Below are 20229 nucleotides of genomic sequence, written 5' to 3'. Positions count from 1 at the left end.
CTCTAAATCTAATGTCGAATTTGTTTATTCAATCCGGATTGGAACTGGATGAACTTTTTGTGTTCATTTGCTCCTATCTGACAGATAAAATTCATCCAGTTTCAACTCGGATTGAATAAACAAATTCGACATAAGTTTTATAGTTGAACCCCTTGGAATGAGCCTCAAAGCATTTTGACAATGAGATTCGCCCAGCCCTGTTTCGCCTTGTTTTGATTTTTATATTTAGTTCCGCCTGTTTACAATGCGCCTGTGTTTTGAAAACAACGCAGTTTCGCTCTTTACTATCGCCTGTTTACGAAACGATTTGCAAATAAGCCTGTCACATGTGGCAAATTGTCTTTTGTTTTGATTAAACACTTTTATCGCCCATCACTAAAAACTTGTTTTAAACAATTCTAACGATTGAAACAGAAGAAAGGATTCTTCCAAGGATATTATCAGTCTTTTTAAGGCTGATGGTGTAATAAAACGATTTGTTTACAATTTGCCAGTTGAGCCCCAATCGCGAATCACTCCGGATGTTTTCATCACAGAGAACAGACATCCAAGCGAAAGGTCCCCACTTGGATAAAACTTATGTCAAATTAGTTGGGAAACTATACTGATGGTGTCGCTAAAGGCGCATAAAATTCTACACTAAACTCACAACAGCTAGCTTCTGGCGCTAGCATAACGCATATAGTCCATATATACTAGCGCCAAATGAGCCAAAGGTTGTCAGTGTGCAAATCAAAAGAATCATTTAGTTGGGAAACTATAATGGTGGTGTCGCTAGCAAATTACGTGATTTTAATTTGAAATTTTATCCAAGAATTCTCGAAAATTTTGTTCCTGAATGGATGTCTGTTCTCTGTGCCTTTACTCTCTTGTATAGTCACCCAAGTAACCAAGAGTTCGAATAATGGTGTCTAACAAGGGTTAAACAGCTTTATGTATATCAATCTATAACTTGCTAAGCAGCGTCACTTTTAAGTAATTAACCGAACTTTCAAGCTGTCTTGGGTTCACTGCATAGAACGCTAAGCAGCTTCGAAATAAGCTGTCAAAAACTAAGAAAAAACAAATTTAGCAGCACTTCTATGTTCTATTTTTATACTTCTACCTAACTTCTATATTCGTAGCATTTGCCTGCTGTTGGGTTTGAACCCGGGTGTTCCGCGTTGTAAACCTATCCCGATCCACTGCGTCACCTTTGCCGTATACAAGCGATGTGAATTTTGCCAATGAGTTGTTAAGTAAAAGTTTGTTTTAGAACTTGCAGCAGCTTTGTGCAGCGCGAGTTAATTATAGAACATAAAGTTTGGAACCAGGCAATTAACTATAGTAGTGAGATACCGACAGCATATGCTACACAACACAACACAATAATGAAGAGCATTACATTCTAATTTATATTTGTAATTAGAAATCTTAGAAATGTGCGAAGATTAAATTTATTCAAGTGAAATAAAAATAATTAATCTCCAATAGTTTCAGGTTCTGCTGGTTTGATCACCAGAAATATAAACAAAAAAGCAGCACGCAGAACTTGTTAGCAACTAAAGTTACTTCAGAACTTCATGTTGCATCCTAATAGCTTTGAAGTATCTATGAAGTACTCGCTGCACTTCTTAAAGCATTTAGTTCCACGTATACTTGACATACACTACTAATCAGCAAGAAAGTTCCACGGAACTGAATCTGAACTAATTATGAACTTTCGAGTTCGCGTGTCAAGTAATATTCGAACTTTTGGTTGCTTGGGGCACTCTACAATCTCCTAGGACAGGACGTGCCAAGTGTCAACCGTGACGTTGACCCAAAATTGACCCAGTTTCTGATTGGCTGAAAGCGACGAGCAACCGTTGACTGGAAAATATAACGCGGTATCGCTTTCAGTGTTGCTGAAACTCATTAGTGGGAATACGATAATCACAGAGAACAGATTAACAGGCTCGAAGGAAGTAATCGATTTTTTGTGTGTAAAATCTGTCGGTAGCGCCCTCCAGAAATAGTTTGCCAAACGCATCAAAAAATATCCATGTACCTTTATCAATATTTCTTTGTGCTGGAGTTACATAGCAGCGACGGCAGCGACATCAAGATTTAGTTTGCCACTTACTGCTCGAGGGGTGCTCTATTGAAGGATTTCTCATAGATTACATAAAAACCTTTTACACACTTTTTGTCAATTACCTGGTAGTCTGTTCTCTGTGCGATAATAAGTTATTATTACCGACTTTTGATTTCTTTTATATTCTGAAGTTCTATGCTTGGTTCTACATTAGTTTTATTTGTACACGAATTTTAATTTTCAAAATGAAATGCAAAACATGATTTTGGTCGCATAAACTGTGGCGTATTCGGGAGCTGTTGTTCGGCATAAGAAGTTATTCTTAAAAAAATATGTGCAAGCAACAGCGGTGCAGAGTGTAACAAAGAATATGCAACCGGGATGGCGGTAATAATAATAAGAAGAATAAGAAACCAGATGGCACCTCCTGTCCTAGTACAATCTCGGTTAATTTTTGAACGCTTTGACAGCACTTCGATTAAAACCACCCTATTGACAGCTGTATTTCGCGAGGGGATGCGCTGTGCTATCCCTTGCTATGTATTTGTCAGAGGATAACATCGCGCTTCTGTCAACACTTCCAGAAGTGTCAAATTCCAATACAGTAACATAGCGAGAAAAAACAAGAAAAAAAGCAAAACATCGAGTTTATTTGTTCGATGTTGTATTCGCTGCTCTCGTTAATGGAGCATTCCCTTGGTATTTCGAGCTGCAGCAAGTGACAGTGACTAATGTCTCGGGCTCAAAACTTGACAGCGGGCCTAAAACACAGTCGCAGTCAAGTGAAACGTAGCGACGAAGTGCTACAGTGGACCCCCGTTCGTTTGAACGATTCCTCATGCAAACTAACGGGATAAGCTCTTAATTTGAACAACTGGTAATCCTAAATATGCTAGAGTTTGTGTGAACTGGCTGCCCTGTTCTTTATTATTGTTTTGGTGGTTTGATTCAGTTGGCAGTTGTAAGCAGCGAATATTTCATTCTCCGATCAGATTTCTACCATAATCGTTGGGAAAACACATTGTGAAACAGATTGAACACGCTAAATCAGTACAAATAAATCGTGTTTATGTGCATTATCTGCATAAGCAAATGATGTCATATTGAGAATGACATTTGAACCATTTTTAATTTGCACGTCGTGCAAACCAACGGGGTTCAAATTAAAAAGTGTTCAGATTAAAAACGGTCAAACGAACGGGGGTCCACGGTATCTCATTTCTGCTCACGCTATCATGCGGAGCCAGGTTAATTTATGAATTCGCTATTTGTTTCAGTGTGTCAATTCCAATTTCATTTTCATGTCATATATTTGGCAACTTTGCCAACAAGAAAGACGTCGCCATCATTCGTTTGCAGTCAATAATCGTGGAAATTTTTTCTTCACTGTGTAATTGAAGAATTACAGGAATACTGACCTTAAATTAACCAGAAATTGTGTGAAGTATTTTTTCAAATTTTGAAAGTGTCGACAAATCCTTGCTGTTTGGATTCTGTGCTTAATAAAATTTAGTCGGCCTTATCCAGGGTGGGCAATAGCAAGAAATCAGTCCGCTAGAGAAGACAAAGATGGCTGCTCTTCCCCGTAGAATAATCAAAGAAACTCAACGCTTGATGCAAGAGCCCGTTCCCGGAATCAGTGCTGTTCCAGACGAACAAAATGCTCGCTATTTTCATGTGATTGTTTTTGGACCGGAAGACTCCCCATTCGAGGGAGGCCTATTCAAATTAGAATTGTTCCTACCGGAAGATTATCCAATGTCCGCACCAAAAGTGCGATTCATCACGAAAATATATCATCCAAACATTGATCGACTGGGTCGCATATGTCTAGACATTTTGAAAGATAAATGGAGTCCAGCGCTACAGATTCGAACTGTACTGTTGTCTATTCAAGCCTTGCTAAGTGCCCCAAATCCAGATGATCCGCTTGCCAATGATGTAGCCGAGCTGTGGAAGGTTAACGAAGCGGAAGCAATCCGAAATGCTAAGGAATGGACTCAACGGTACGCGATTGTGGACAACTAAGCAAAGTTCTAAGCAGCATCGATCGGAGTAAGAGCGACATTTTATTAAATTAATTTTATAAAGAAAAATCTGAATAACAAATGTACACAGCATAGAATGGTAATATGTATTCCCCGGCGAAATAAAAGCGATGACAGAAGTAGCGTGTTATTACTAATAGAACGTGAGTGGAAAAATGAAAAAAAAAATGTGGAGAACCCGTTTGGTGTATCAAAGTCTCATAAAAACCGACAAACACAAAAATATCTTGCAAAGCACCAGCGAAACAAAAGAAAAAAAAGCAACTGCTATCATGAAAGTGCTGCGTGGAAAAACAGCTAAAATTAAGACAACAAAGAATGTTACGTACGAACAGCAGCACCATACACAACTAATAACCAGCAACAGCAGTTCTCTTTTGATTGATTTTCTCCCTAGTTTTTCAAAGAATCTTCAACCGCTTGAATGGCATTATAAATTAAAGGTAAGCTCTTGAATGCTGCATTATTATTATTTTTCGGTTTGCTATGTTACGTTCAGTTTGTGCTCATGAATGGCTTCCTTCCAGCCCAGCAGTGTGCGCTATTCTCTGTTCTATTCAGAGCTTGATGGGTCAAGTTGGGCAGAGTGCTGTTTTCATACGCGATACTGTCGACATTGAACGAAGCACGCGTGTTGTGCAATTGGGTTATTTTTAATTTTGTAATATATAATACAAGTTTGGAAAAATTACAGTAAAATAGTTCTAAGATTTGCTGATTTACCTCAATTTTTACATTGTTCTGACTAATTCGTACCTACAGCGATTCAATCATTCGTGAGGTTCAAATTGTTCTTTAATGATAGTTGCAAAACGTAGAAAATGAGAGTATTTCATTATTTCAATCGGTGGCGTAAACAATCGGCAATTCGGATTCAGTTGATGGGGGGATGAGCATGGGATGCGTTCCATGACTTCAGTCTTAAAGCAAAGCCTTGGTGCTATACTTCGCATTCAAAACTTGATCTTCTGTTCTTCTTCGATAGACTTCGCAGTCAGTTGTGAAAGTACATGACAATGTTATGCGACAAATGTTACGATCCTATTGACTCTGACCGCCGCTCCCAGTCGAAATTCGAACAAACGACGATTGACTTGTAATATCCGTGTCGTACCTCGAAGTCATACCTAACTAGGAGGCTGTGTGATGAATTTTCGAACAGAATTTTTGCTTTCTTTTGTCAATTTTTTGAGGAATGGAGCACTAAAATCAATTCTAATATGCAGTATTCGTAGGAGAACCTACCCTATAGGCAGGCTAGATTTTCGGTTTTTTGCTAGGTATATGCTCATTTGACTACGTCTCACTGAAACAGATTTCGAAAAAGTAGTGCAAAGAACAATTGTAGAGTTGATTGTTATCAACCATATTGTTAAAGAAAATACAGTTTTCTGTTTTATTTACGACGCTATGGGGTTGCTACCATGTGAGCTCGTTAAAATAAGGCAATTCTAAACAGTTGAAGGTAATCAAATATGTATTTATAAGTTTAAACCCATAGTTTTATCACAAATCCTAAGCTTTTTTCAAGGTGTGGAGTCGCTAGTTTCCTGCATTCTTTCTCTGATTGAAGAAACTGGGCGGTGAGCACCGAAGGCTTGATTTGCAGTTTTTGCTCATTTGACTACAACAGCGCCTAGGCGGAAACTAGAAACACAATTCAATTTCTCCTCTCCAGTTGGGGACCTGAAATATTCATACATACGAGGTGGACAACTACCTAATAATGTTCTGTTGTGATCGCTTCTCGAGTATGGTAGAAATAACATCTGGTGATATCTCAAGGCTCTGTTCTCGGCTTTTTGCTCTTCGGAAACATAACGGTATCAGGTAGCTACTACAGTTACATATTGCCTACTGGAATCAAGATTCCAACTGACGCGTTCATTAGATTCCGCAGACAGCGAACTGTATTTCACGGGCAAAGTCGACTACCATTTATTGTATGATGCAGGCAATTAATGTTATGTTTGTTATAGGGATACAAATCGGGTTTAGATGTATACGTTACACATCCACTCGAAGCTAAGGTTGCAGGCATCTCGTGCGTTTCGTGATAGATCATTATCTGGCTGGAACAAGTTAAGAGTTTTCTCTATACTCGCAACGCGACAGTACTCGACAGTCAGTGGGGTCTAGCGTTCTTATTTTAAAGTATGCAACAAGCAAAACCTAGGTACTGCAAAACCTAGGTTGTTCGACAGACTTCGCAGCCAGCTGTTCCTCCTCTTCTGTTGGGTACTCTTACCGCTGCGCCCAGTATTTTGAACTATTGTATTATGCACAGTTTATTACTTTTACTGTACGCTTCAAGCTTATCTATCACTTATTGAGGAAGTTGTAGGCTGGTAGCTGGAGCGAGACCGGTGCCAATCAGGGATGGCTTGGCTTATGATTCTTGTTATCCTGATCGGCGACGCAAACCAGATCTCCCTAGGTCCTTTTTGAGATACAGCAGTCTGCATTCTATTAGTGCTCCACAATTGCAGAGCAAGTGTTTCGAGGTTAAATATCATCTTGTACGAGACCGAGATTCCGAAGATGATATTTACTCGGACAATGTCCTATCACCAGACCGGTAAGCCGGCTGAGATCTCTCTTATTGAGACACAGCAGCTTTTGTGTAACGTTAATACTCGGCGTTATATTTTTTTTTACTGTTTGAACGATTGTACGACCCAAGGTTAGTCAAGAGAGGTTTTCTGATGTTCAAATTTGTTTTTCACCCCCGCTGGGTTACCCTTGACGATCACCGAAATTTTCAAAGCGGAAACTGTTGAATGTATAAACAACGTTGATGGTTGTTAACCAATCGTTCCGCGCACTTCTGTTCTACAAACTGTGAAAACTAGATCACGTATTTTAACTCACCTTGGTACGGCCATCCAGGCCATGACTGTTCGGCTCTCCTATTGTTTCAGCTCACCCTTCAGCACACAGTCAGAGATTCCGCAGAATGGATCTGGACCCGTTAATAGAGAGTTAGAGCCGCATCTGGCTAATTCGTCTGCAAGTTCATTCCCCTCTATACCGCAATGACCAGGAACCCAGTACAAATTTACCAAGGCTTGGCTTAGTTGTCGTAAGAAGCAAATGCAATCTCAGACAATTTTTGAGGAGCACTTAAAAGCTTTAAGGGCTTTTAGCGCCGCTTGGCTGTCAGAGAAAATGTAGATATTAGCATGTCTGTATTTCGTTTTAAGACGTTTGTACATTTATTATAGCTGTTATCTCTGCCTGGAAGACTGTTGGCCAGTCTCCCATAGCCACAGAAATTCTTCAGTGACCGGCTTAATGCAGTAAGAGCAAATCACTGTGGAGGGCGCCCTGGTATTCCACAGGCTCCGTTGCGGCTGAGTATTTATAAAACCCTCTCCACTATTCATTCCTCGGCACGGGTCGCGTCGTACCTTAGATTAGGGGTTTATCCATTCAGCACATTACGTAATAACCATGAATAACAGCTATTAAAACCATCCTCCTTTTAGGGGCTTTGGACCCTCTGCTCTGGTTCTCAGTAGCTTCAGGTTCATTCTAACATGTCTCTACAGAGATCCGTCATTTGCAGGCGGAATTAGCCAGCTGTTAGTGTGCAGGGTAGTTGCAAGCCTATTGCTACGATCCTATTGACTCTTACAATCTCTCGCAGCGGAGATTCAAACGTATATGCGCGAAATAACCGGCAAGGTAAATGAACCCAAGGAATATTGTTGTATAATAGCTTATCTAACGCTTGTTGCACAGGCATTAGCTGTACAATAGTTGCATAAGCTACTCTTAAATAAAAATATTCGTTGGAAAATCCTTAAAATGATCCTGGTCCCGGCCCAAAAGGACTGATAGTTAATCCAAATAAAAGTCGACGGCATTGGGAATTGTTCGTTACCAACAACTGGACAATGGATTTATATAAGCTACTGATGTCCACCATCAAAATGGTCAGAAAAAAATGAGTAAACTTGGATTATTTTAAGTGATCTCCAAAGGGGGGTCTTAATATTACAACATTGCGTAAAAATATATGCTGATCTGCTAACGTTGTATTCGTTCAAATCGTTTATCCTGTCCGATTTCCTGTTCGGAGATATTTTCCACGCATGCCTCACTGCTTTTACTCACCTGCGAGTGGCAAAATTGTTCGTGTACTTCATTTACGGACTAAGCCAGTATGACCATGTGACTTATCTACATAAAAATTTATTAGGATGTCCTCTTCAAGAGCGTTTAACTTACATTGATTCGGCATTTTTCTGAGGGCAATATAAATACTACATAGAATTCCTGTGGTCGCCGTTTGAAAAGATTAGTGGTCACTGAGAATAACACTACAAACTTAGGGATGTGCTACATTGGAACTGTTTAACACCCACAATTAAGTGTGCACCCCCGCCCGTAATCTTTAAGATAGGCGAATTTTGGAATCATCTTTAAGGTGTTAATCTACGCGACTGAAGTAACCTGATGTCGCCAAGAGTTAAGCGTTATCACTAGAAGCTGCGCTGCCGAATGAAGCTGAGCTGAATAAAATACCTCTGTTGGTGTAACGTCAAAACGATCATTAACAGCGTGGCGGTGTACGTCTTAGGCCGGTACCGTACCGGCCATAAGGAGGTACCGAATCAACGTCACCGACGGTTTGACGAGGATTGCCAGCAGATATTGGATGAGAAGAACGCACCCGCGCTGATAGTGCGTAGAGACACCAGTCAGAATATGAAGCGATACAGAGAGAAGCAGAGGCAGCATACCCGCCTCTTCCAGGGGAAGAAACGCCACCACGAGGAGAAGGAGTGCGAGGAACTCGAACAGCTGTATCGTTATTATGATACACGGAAGTTCCATTAAATCTGTCTATTGAGCCTATTGCCACAAATCATCAATAATATCGATAATAGGGTAACCAACCTATTTTGTACCCCATCAGCAGCTGTACATAATTTGGATACTTCTATTTGATTTTGCTTCCAAATTATGTACAGCTGCGGATGGGGTCCAAAATACATTGGTTACCCTACTAGAACCTTAAAAATATTATTTTCACCAATATTATCCGAGAAAATAGTTTTCGGCAAGATTCAGCCAAGTAGAGGTCCCGCCTTTTTGTGTTTCTGCCAAATACAATTGCGGACTTCTGTGTCAGTTGTTAAAATTCGTTCTTTTGGATTTCGGCTCTCTGTTAATCGGCCATTCGCTACCAGCCCCTTTGATGCACTCCACTTTCGGTCAAACAATCTAAGCCTCCGTATGCGGAGTGCACCTTGTAGAAAACGTAATTGGATCGGGTGTCCTTTAAGGGCATTAAATATGTGGACACTGCTAAAAGAGGACCTGCGAACGCTCGGAATTTACAAAAGGCATGTGTTGAGAACAGTTTGAACGGCTTGAATCTTTGGCCGCAGGAGAACGGTGAATGAAACGAATAATTAACCACGAGCTCGCGCGTTTCAACGGTGAAACCAGTATTTAAAAAGTGGCCAAAGCTCACCGGATATGTTGGGCAGAACATGTTACAATGCCAGACAACTATTCTACAAAAATAGTCTTCTACAGATAAAAACTCTTTCATTAATGTCCTTCGGTTTGTGCTGTATCAACAACTTTCCCCTCTACTCCATGCACGGCTATTTGTCGCCGATTCCTCGTCCTCGTTTTGCGGAGGCCAAAATAGGTTCGATTTACAGCTTGCTGCTTGAATACGTCGTTCAATCTTCTTATTCGCATTGTTGTCGGTGGTGTCCGGAGATCAAAAATATATCAACTCATCAGACTTCAAGTTTATCACCGTACCGCTGTCCTTTCTAGAATCTCTAAATTGCCTCCGTTGTTCAATAGTGATATAGTGATAGTGTTCCGCAGATGATCCGCATGATGTTATCTAGGAAACCAGTCTCGTGCGTTATCTGTCATGTCTGCTCGCGTTAGACTCTAGCGTATGTTACGTTGAAATCTACAAAAATATGATGCGTGGACATGTACTCCCGAGATTTCTCTAGGATTTATTGGAGCATGATTTGTTCAAAGTTCTTAGAAAAGCCCAGTTGGTATTGTTCTACGTCCTACATCTTTTGCTATTGGGAACAAAATTACTTCTGCCTATCAAGTATTAAAATAAATAAGATATGAAAGAAAACACTCCCAAATACTAAAACCTATCAAATATCAATTAATATAAGCTTCTCTTTCGGTTTGATTACAGATTGTACGATAAACGTGCACGGGATATCCATTTAATTTCGACAATTACACGGAACTGGTCTCGATTTCTACCGGTGTATTTCAGTATGGTGCGTAAATCCGATGCCGCAGTTTATTCCGTATGGTAAATTTTAAATTATTTCCCCACGGAAACGCAAAAAAGTTAATGAAAAATAAAACAATAAAAAAGCAGCGTAAGTTATGAAAACCACTCACTTGTTTTGTTTGTCAACCAAAAAAATCAGAATGTCCGTGGTTCATAGTTTTCTGTCATTTTCGGGGATTGCTTAATATAGAGTCTTGCTTCTACGCTCTGCACTGGGTTCTTTTTCTCAAATATTCAAAATAATGGTTAAATTTACCATTGAAAAAGACGAATCGAATATCAAATCAAACAAACGGCCGAAAATAGCAACTAAATTGCACTACAGCGAATATGACTAGAAAAAATATCACAGCTGAAGTGATAATATATAAATGCTATTAATAAAATAATAATCAATCCGCGCTGTTTATCAAATCCAATACGTAAAAAAAACTAAAACCGAAATATAAAGTTGCGATAATCATATAGAAAACATTTACAATCGAAACGTGGAAAACTGTACATTAGAAAGGGAAATAAAACACATCAGTAAAGGTACAATTTGTTTATTTCGACCGAGAAGTTTAACGCAGCTAGATGTTCACTCGCTATTATTGGCAACGTTTGTACGAATCCACTCGTGATAGTAAGAAATTCTGGCATGCGCATCGGGATAGCCACGGCCGCAGGGTATGCCCCAGTTAACGAGCCCGACTAACTTTCCATCCCATGTTAGTGGACCTCCAGAGTCACCCTGATAAGTAATCAATATGTGCGTGGTGATTTTTCAAGTATTATCAAGTACAATTTTCGAAAAACTTACGTTACATGCTCCCTCGCCCCTCTTAGTAAACGTGCACAGATGACCGATGTCTACATTAGGATCATCACCGTGTAGCTTTTTGCAGCGATCGTGATCCACATTGAGCAAATCAATGGTCTGCAGTTTGTTAGGAGCCACTCCGCCAGCTGAAAGTCGTCCCCAGCCGGTTAGCGTAATGGTGGCATTGTCGGGAACGAACTTTTCCGAATATTCAATAGGAGAAATGAGCTCGCTAAAGTTCAAATTCGATGACAACCGCACCAAGCCAATGTCGTTGTGGTATGCAGGTTTGTTGTATCTGTTGAAAAAGTTTATAAAGTTATTAGAAACAATTTATTAATTGTTGCATTTGCGACCGCTTACCGGCTATGATGTATGAGGAGGTCCACCTTCAAGCTTGTGCCGCCTTCGTTGAGGTTATTTGTTCCAACCAGCACTTTTAGGTCCGATGGTTTACGGCTGAAATAAATTAAAATACAAATTAAATATGTTGATAGAGTACCTATTATTTAACGATTCAAGTGTCACGTAAACAAAATCTGGTCAACAGGCAACGCATATGTCCAACCCGCAAATGCTGAATTGATGAATTGATAACTTTCTGAGAAATACGATTTTATGTTCAGAATGAACTAAAGTGTAAATGTGATTTTCCTTTACACTCATTTTTTTCAAATATGAATTCCATTTATCTGCACTATATTTGTAATTGATTAGTTCTGATGATTTTATAATGCACGCAATTAGGCTTCCCCACGATTTTAGCAATTAAAATCTCTAAAATGTTGCAATTTCACAATTTCACCAACAATAACACTGTTCTTACATACTTGACAATACAATGTGCTGCCGTTGCAACCCATCTTTCTGCGATGATAGCGCCTCCACAGTTGTGCCCAGACGTTGTTTGCAAAGAAACTTGAAACGGGGCCGCTCCTTCCTTAGCTTCTTCTCCACCCACAATTTTGGGCTCCGATTCCTCTATCTCATCAGCTAGTGCTGCTCCAAAGCTCCCGTTCGTTATCCACAGGATCACCGAAATAAATGTGAACAAAGTTTTGTATTCCATGTTGAAAGTTCTCAACTTAACCCGTGCTGGCGAACGAATGTTCTTTACTGGGTGAAGCGTGTGTAACTTATAATCTTTGCTAGTGTACACCTGCTGAGCGCACTACTTATTTAATTATTGCGAGTTCACGTTTCAGGTGTACCGCTCGAGGAATTCGGCAGCGCGATAAATGGTAAGTGATAAAGTTTCCTGGCTTTTACCGACAAATCGATCAGTTTTACATTTTCCGCAAGAACATCAAACCTGCCATTAAATAATTCTGAAACTAACGATTAGATGCAGAACTAATGCTTTTAAAGCTGCGACAGTTGCATGATTTAGATTCACGCGAGCTTGTGTTAATTCAAATGCATAATTTTTCTGACCTGGTGACCCAAATTTAATAAGCTCGTTGGAATATTAGCCTTATTACCGTTGGAAACACTCGGTGAAGGTGGAGTTACAGGGGAAAAACTACCACGGTAGTCATCGCGAGCTATTCTCAATTTCATGGTTCCTTCTTGCCAAACTGGTTGTATTCAAATTTCAACCGGGTATAGATCAGTTTTGATCAATTGATGTTGCCATCAAACAATAACAAATAAATATAATTTGTAAATTCAGTTGTAATCGAGGTTGCATAAGTGAAGTGAAATGATGCGAAGGTAATTATCATAAGGCGAAGGTATTCAATATTCATAATAAGGGTCATGATTCATTGAATACCGTATACGACAGGGAAGGAGGCAATCGTGCGAATGCTGACTACAGCAACGAGGAATAGTCTTTCCAGCCTTGATTTGATGGCTTGACGATTCCTCAATCAAGTGCGCGGTTGTACTCTAGGTTAGGAGCGGGTCACGACACCGTTTGATCCTGAGCAAGCGGCTGAAATAAGAAGTGTGACGTCTCGACACTCGCCTAAGATGATATCTCCATCAAGAGCATCAAGAGACTCGGTAGTGTGGCCCTAGTAAGGCAACCTACCTAAACCTTTCCACTAGGAACATTCAAAGAAATTCGACTCGGAACATTCGGCATGGACAAAGGCGACGAAATAAGGAGATAGAATGGGTGCTAGGTATCTGGAACTGCAGGTCGCTAAATTTCGTGGATCGGGACAGGGTGCTGCTGGAACAGCTATAACTCCGAACGTTCAGCATCGGGGCACTGAAGTAGATCGATCGCAAAGATCGCAAAGAAAATGTCTAGGATCCGTAGTGTCAAGGCCAATTTTATCTGAGTGGTGAGGCAACCAACGAGCTGGGAACGGGCCATGTCATGTTGGGCAGAATACAGGATCGTGTAATAGCCTGGAAAGCGATCAACGAGAGGATTCTAAGACCGTTTCTTCAACTACACCCTCATAGACGTGCATTGCTCATACGAAAGTAAAACCGACGATGAGAGGCAACGTACGACAGCTGTTCGTCACGGGACATCAAGATCGTCATCGAGGTATGAACGCCTAGATAGACGTGGTGATTGGTGACCAACGTATGCTTCGAAAGGTGTGCGAATATTAACTCGAATCTTTACCTAGTAGCATTAGCACGTGCGCTTAAACCTATCGACGGTATGTACATTACGTCAAAGCCGTCCTCTTCGGTTAAATATTTGGCAATTAAACACCCCGCGAGTTGTCGTGAACTACGCGCGTCTAGTGGATGAAGCTCTACCTTCTCTGTGGAACTAGGCGATTCGACCCTCGAAGACTCATGGAGCAATGGCGTCAATGAGACTGCAACTGCGGTACTACGTACAGAAGCCTCGAATTCGCGAAATGACTGGCGATGAAGAGATAAAAAGAGCTTGGACAAACTATCTTTGCATTACTATGAGGGAGAATTTAGCCACAAATTGACGAGTGTGGAAACACGATACTGTGAAGGAAAAAGCACAGAAGAAGGACAGAGGAAGGACGTTAAGAGTTAGAACAACTTCGCGCAAACTCTACGAGAAGGTGAATTAATCTCGTAAAGGATACACACCAAAGCCTAATATGTATAGACAAGGTTAGTCAAGAGAAGTTTTCTGATGTTCAACTTTGTTTTTCACCCCCGCTGGGTTACCCTTGACGATCACCGAAATTTTCAAATCGGAAATTGTTCAATGTATAAACAACGTCGATGGTTGCTAACCAATCGTTCCGCGCACTTCTGGTCTACAAACTGTGAAAACTAGATCACCTATTTTTACTCACCATGTGTATAGGGACGGAGAGGGAAACCTGGTCACAAACGAGTGCGAGGTGGTCGACAAGTGGAAGCAGTTCTTCGATATAACAGAAGGAGGCGGAAAGGAAGTTAACCTAGGAATGTCTATAAACGCTAACAGCGTGCCGGCTCCTCATCCCGAAAAGATTCTGCGAGAAACCGGTCAGCTGAAGAATAATAGAGTCGCCAATAAAGGACCGGCTTTCGGTAGAACTCTAAGAAATGACAACAAACCACTAACAACGGCACTTCAATGGATAATTTAAGGATATGAGAGGAGTAGAAACTACCAGAGGAATGGATGGGAGGTGTGGTTTTGAATCTATGAAAAGGACGATCGGCTAGATTGCTGTAATTACCGCGACATTAAGCTAGTCAACACCCCCTACAAGATGCTCTCCCAGATTTTGTTGCATCGTCTATCCCCAATAGCAGGAGAATTTGTAGGGCAGTATCAGGCGGGCTTTGGTGAGGCCCGTGCTACTACGGATCAAATTTTCACTCTCCGACAAATCCTACAGCTATGGCAAATAATGCAAGAGTACGGTTTTCCGGACAAACACGCGGCTGCTCAAAGCGACTCTGAAGCGAGTGATGTGCTACGTGCGTTGTTCTGGGGCACTCTCGAATCCTTTCGAATTGCGCAGAGGGTTGTGGCAAGGGGACTTACGGTCATGTATGTTATTCAGCATCGCTATTAAAGGTGTAATCCAACTAGCGGGTATCGAAACGAGAGGAACGATCTTCGGCAAAAGTTGCCAACTTTTAACCTTCGCAGACGACCTCGACACTACTAGAAACGTTGGGACAGCAGAAGCAATCCAAAGTCGAATATATGAAGGGAAGAGGCTCCAGATAAAGTAACGTTCGCCTCCTACCGACAGTGACTATGCCATGAGCTGGAAGCGGTTGATGAGTTCATGTATTTGTGATTTCTGGTCACCGTCGAAAATAATAAGAGTAAAGAGATTCAACGACGCATTCAAGCTTGGAAGTCGCCCCTTTGCAAGACACTTCGGTCAAGGAGCACCCGCCGCCGCATAAAGCAGACGATATCCAAAACGTTAATCAGACACCGATAGTCTTCCACGGACTTGAGACAGTAACTTTGATTACGGAAGACACGTGCACTTGCCGTATTTGAACGAAAGGTGCTCGGCATCCATTTTTGGTGGAGTATTAACGGAAAACGGAGAGTGGCGCAGGTGTATGAACTACGAATTGCAGGCACTACTTGTTGAGGTTACCATCGTATACCTGGCGAAACTTGGAAGACTACGGTAGGCCGGCCACTTCACAAGGATGTAATTGTGGAAATTTGTTCTCTTCAAGAACTCCTGTTCATTTAATCTTCAGAACAGAAATTCTAATTTTAAGCTATAATGGGATCTTAATGATTGGTTTCGAATCGAACTTCTCCTGGGTAGAAAAAAGTTGGGTTCGAGACCAAGCATTAGTGTACTATGCTGAAGGTATATGCCCAATGTGGTCCAAAATGGCGAACATTGTATTTAAAGAGAACTGTCGTGATAGTTTTTGTGTATGTTTCATTAAAAATCGTTCGCAACACCTTTCGCTTAAATACGGCAAGTGCGCTTATTTCCACCATGATCAGCCGAACTATAGTTCTAAATAAGGAATTTGTACATCAACCACTTTGTACGGTGGCATATATTGCTTAATAATAGCGACTTGCTCAGCTGTTAAAAGCAAAGCTATGATTTCCAACATGAATGCGTTATTAGACCCCCTTACGATTGCATAAAATTTCGCCATGGGCCATTTAGTGCTAACCCAATTCGTGGCTGACTAACACGAAGTATTCTATACCCAAGGAACATTTTTGTTGTATAATAAGTTATCAAGCACATGTTCCACTGGTATTTGCTGTATAGTAGTTGAATAACCTACAGTCCAGACAGTGCCTAATTCTGGTCAGCTGCAGATTCGTCGTAAATATTGTCAAAACTCTAGCTATTTAAAAGTTTTCATAAACAATTCGAATAATTTAAAATCATTCCATTATAGCGATATAGTGATTTTTTATAGCTAAAAACTTGTCTTCAACTGTGCAGAATAAAGAGCCAAATAGAATGCTGCGTCAACTTGTCCGTCAGCGTTATTCTGACAGTTTTTCCATGGGTTTGCTGTCAAATTGACGCTGACGGATGCGTTAACGCTGCATTCTGTTTGGGCCTTAAGGCATTGTCTTCAAAATGGTGCTAGTATAGTATTTTTAAATAAAGAAATTTGTTGGAAAGGCTAAAAACTATTTCGCGAGAATCGCTCATTCGAACCCAACTGAAGAAAAAGTAGAAAAACATAATTCCGTGAAAGCACCAGTCGCCGCGCACAAGGTGATATTTTCATCAATTTCATTAAATTGAAACCATAATTCTTAATTCTATACATGCAGTTCTGTTATCGGAACAAAAACGACATGCAATCTTTTGAATGTATTAATCTCAATTTGCAAATATCGATGAAAATATCAGCTGTGCGCGGCGACTGGTGCTTTCACGGTAGTAGTAAAACCTAATTTCTGACCACGCAGTGGCCGGTGCTCCCAACACCGGGCCGTTGGAAAAGCTCGTGGCCTGCATTACGTAACGTTAATATAAATACTGATTAACAAATTCCGTTCTACTCTACTGTAACATACAGAATAACGGGTGGCAACTAAAATTTTGGAATTTTTTCGCGACCCCTATGCTCAACAACAATCGAGTAAAATGAGAGTGTATGTATGATGTGTATGTTAGTTCTCTCTCCTTTTTTGTCAATATTTTTTGTTTTGTTTATGCTTACCTAGTTTTGCTTAAAATGGCGTCGAAACAAGACGCATGCCGGGAGCGCGCTGTACGCTTCTACGAACTGCCACAGAAATCCCGTCAAAAAAGTATACGGTACAACATTTAAAAAGCGAATACGTCGCGGCTTCGACTGTTTACCATATCCTAAGATGCCCAACAACTATTCGCAAGCAAGGTAGTGGAAGACCAGACAAAATTATGGACGCAAAAGGACATTGTTCTCTTTCTTGTGCCTTCAACAACAAGTCCTCTGGTTTAGCTATTAATTAAGATGTGCACCAGACGAATGTTTGTAGAAAAATTTTGATCCCATTTCTTTAAAAATGTCATGCAGATGGACAATACGTGTTTTGACCGGATAGAGCATCATCGCATTACGCCAATAAAACACAATCGTTTCTAAATACCCATTCGATCCCATTTGTACCCAAAAACCACGACCCGAAAAATCTGTCTCGGTGCGCCCAATCGAAGATTTCTTCGGGATTTTGAGTTCCTTGGTGTACAACAATAACTGGAGAGCTACGAATTGCAAACAGTTGATTGGTATAGAATCAAGAGATGCATTCGCAAAGTTGACATGACGGCCATACAGCGCTTCTGTTCGGACATCAAACGGAAGCAAATGTACACTAATTTTTTTTCAACAATAGATAATGTATCTTTAATATCGGTAAATCAGATCTTCTTCATGTATCTTTGTCTTATTTTGACAGCTTGAGAAAAAAATTCCAAAATTCTAGTTGCCACCCGTTATGTAAATTATAATTTCTATCACAAAATTTGAAGCATTTCATCTTGATACCCCTTGAAATTTTTTAAACTTTTTTATAATGCTAATGAACACAATGAATATGACACTTGAGTATATAATACAGCTGGAGATATACAGAAATTAGAACATTTTTTGTCCTTATGTTTTTAAAGTCAAAAACGTAATGTTTGATTTGGTGCCGATATCCACCTAACTTTTCTGGTATGTAGATGCCTCTTTCTTACTTACCCTGCAATACAATGTGCAGCAGTTAACACCCATCGTTTTTCAATGATAGCTCCTCCACAGTTATGTCCAAATAATGATTGCAAAGAAACCTGATACGGAGCAGATCCTTGTTTGGCATCCTGTCCGCCTACAATCCTGGTTAACGATTTATCATCCTCGTTATTGACTGCTGCACCAAAACTTCCACTAATGATCCAAAAAATCGCCAAAGAAAATACAATCAAACTTTTGCACTCCATTTCTATAACCAGCAGTTTACAATCAGTAGTTATCGAAAAGCTCTTTACTTAACTTGAGTTGACGAACGATTGTTCTCTGCTAAGCGAAGCGCGTGCAACTTATAATCTTGGCCGTAAGTACTCCCGCTGGGCGCCCCCGCATTAGCCCAATTATTGCGCCTCCGCATTTCAAGTACACCAAGTCGAGGGAATTTGGTAGCACAATTGTAGCTGATAAAAGACACTTCAGACGAAAGTACTCAAGCATTTGTTGACAAATTGATCAGTTTTACAATTTCCGCGAGAAAAAATCTAGGTAAATGTCATTGAATTACACATCTAAACAATTGGATGGCACACTTTATTAGTGCTAATTCATTTACGATTGTCCTTACGACTCTTGAAAAATAGTATTTTTATTGAACATTATCAGGTGATGTACTGCGAGTTTGAGACATGTCTCGACGTAGCTAGCGAACGTAATATTTTATAAGATCATTCAGTCCCGAGATCCTACTCCCATTAGATACCAAATTATGACAAAGCAAAAAGCACATGATAATAGCAGGTAACGAATCTATCCGTATAACCCAAATATAAAATGCAGTAGACTAGAGTAAAATGCAGACCCTTCAGGACAAATCAAGCCTCCCAAAGTTGTTTGTCAAACAAGCATTGCGTGTCGTTGATTTCTAGGATTTTTAGGATATTTTCTTCTGTGTGGAAATCCGCTTACATGTCTCCAGTACATGAGAAAGGTAAAAAAACGTAGACAACTGCAGAGGGATCTCTGCCTTATGTGCATTATCCAAAACCATTGGATTCTGGTGGTCTTCATGATATAGACACATCCGACAGTAAATACATACAGTAGGACAATTCCTATTTTTTCGTCTACGAAAGAGTCGTCGTTGAAAGTTATTAGCCGCCAAGTTAAAGTCGAACTAACCGTAGAGTTCTGTCGTTCAAGAGCATACAAATTCAGTCGCTTCAGAAGGGTGAGGCATGAATGGAAAGGGATGGAAAATCAGTGATTTTAATCAAATTTGTGAGTTATCGTCCCACAGTGACTTACTTACCTAGTTGGCTTTACGTCTTATAAGAAGGCACGCGTAGCATAATTCCTCCATCTAATTCAGTCCGTGGCAGCTGGTCTAGAGTTCTTCGGGTACCTACTGCTCGCCAGATCTCGCTCCATCTGGTCTGACCACCTCGGGGCACAGCGCCTTCTTCGTCTTGTTTGCAGGATAGTTGTCCGGCATTCTGACAACATGCCCTGTCCAACGTATCCGGCCAGCTTTAACTACTTTCTGAATACTGGGTTCACCGTAGAGACGCACGAGCTCGTGGTTCATTCTTTGCCTCCATACACCGTTCTCTTGCACGCCGCCAAAGATAGTTCTTAGCACCCTCCGTTAGAAAACTCCCAGTGCTCGTAGGTCCTCTTCTAGCAATGTCCACGTTTCATGCCCATAGATCTCAACCGGTCTAATTAGCGTTTTGTACCATGTGTACTTTGTATGGGGGCTTAGATTGTTCGACCGCAAGTGTCTATGGAGTCCGTAGTTGGGCCGACTTCCCCTGATAATATGCCTTTTAATCTCACGACACGGTATTGTCCTCTGTTGCTAATGAGCCAAGGTATACGAACTAGTCGACTAGCTCAAACTCATCCCGATCGATTACCACAGTGAATTTTTAGCTTTAGTTACACGATTTTGTTC

The 20229-nt window shown here is 40.6% G+C and overlaps 2 protein-coding genes across 3 annotated transcripts; one reads left to right on the top strand and one right to left on the bottom strand.

Moving 5' to 3' along the window:
• The first annotated feature begins 3391 nt into the window (after nucleotides 1-3391).
• LOC128738314 (ubiquitin-conjugating enzyme E2 N) lies at nucleotides 3392-10505 on the top strand. 2 transcript variants are annotated; one of them, XM_053833352.1, is made up of 3 exons: nucleotides 3392-4111; nucleotides 4175-4547; nucleotides 10301-10505. In XM_053833352.1, the coding sequence occupies exon 1, from the start codon at nucleotides 3626-3628 to the stop codon at nucleotides 4082-4084; it is 459 nt and encodes a 152-aa protein (XP_053689327.1). In that variant the 5' UTR covers nucleotides 3392-3625; the 3' UTR covers nucleotides 4085-4111; nucleotides 4175-4547; nucleotides 10301-10505. The 2 variants fall into 2 exon arrangements, with proteins under 2 accessions (XP_053689327.1, XP_053689326.1); XM_053833351.1 differs by having other exon boundaries at nucleotides 3392-4547.
• Nucleotides 10506-10985: 480 nt separating this feature from the next.
• Nucleotides 10986-18693, bottom strand: LOC128736232 (chymotrypsin-2-like). Its single transcript, XM_053830712.1, has 5 exons — nucleotides 18575-18693; nucleotides 18288-18473; nucleotides 11571-11666; nucleotides 11208-11505; nucleotides 10986-11138 (listed from the first exon to the last, which is right to left on the bottom strand). The coding sequence occupies exons 1-5, from the start codon at nucleotides 18691-18693 to the stop codon at nucleotides 10986-10988; spliced, it is 852 nt and encodes a 283-aa protein (XP_053686687.1).
• Between the last annotated feature and the right edge of the window lie 1536 nt (nucleotides 18694-20229).

The sequence above is a fragment of the Sabethes cyaneus genome, chromosome 2 (genome assembly GCF_943734655.1).
Source record: "Sabethes cyaneus chromosome 2, idSabCyanKW18_F2, whole genome shotgun sequence".
Taxonomy (NCBI): domain Eukaryota; kingdom Metazoa; phylum Arthropoda; class Insecta; order Diptera; family Culicidae; genus Sabethes; species Sabethes cyaneus.
Note: the sequence above shows the minus strand (reverse complement) of the source record. Positions and strands in the feature narration are given on the sequence as shown.

Excerpts from the sequence above, each read along its gene's own strand:
- LOC128738314 (XM_053833352.1), top strand. The coding sequence starts at position 3,626 with ATGGCTGCTCTTCCCCGTAGAATAATCAAAGAAACTCAACGCTTGATG.
- LOC128736232 (XM_053830712.1), bottom strand. The coding sequence starts at position 18,693 with ATGCGGAGGCGCAATAATTGGGCTAATGCGGGGGCGCCCAGCGGGAGT. Across the intron at positions 18,474-18,574 it reads CGTTCGTCAACTCAAGTTAA|TGGAAGTTTTGGTGCAGCAG; the intron begins GTAAAGAGCTTT and ends TTGGATCATTAG. Across the intron at positions 11,506-11,570 it reads CTCCTCATACATCATAGCCG|ATACAACAAACCTGCATACC; the intron begins GTAAGCGGTCGC and ends CTTTTTCAACAG.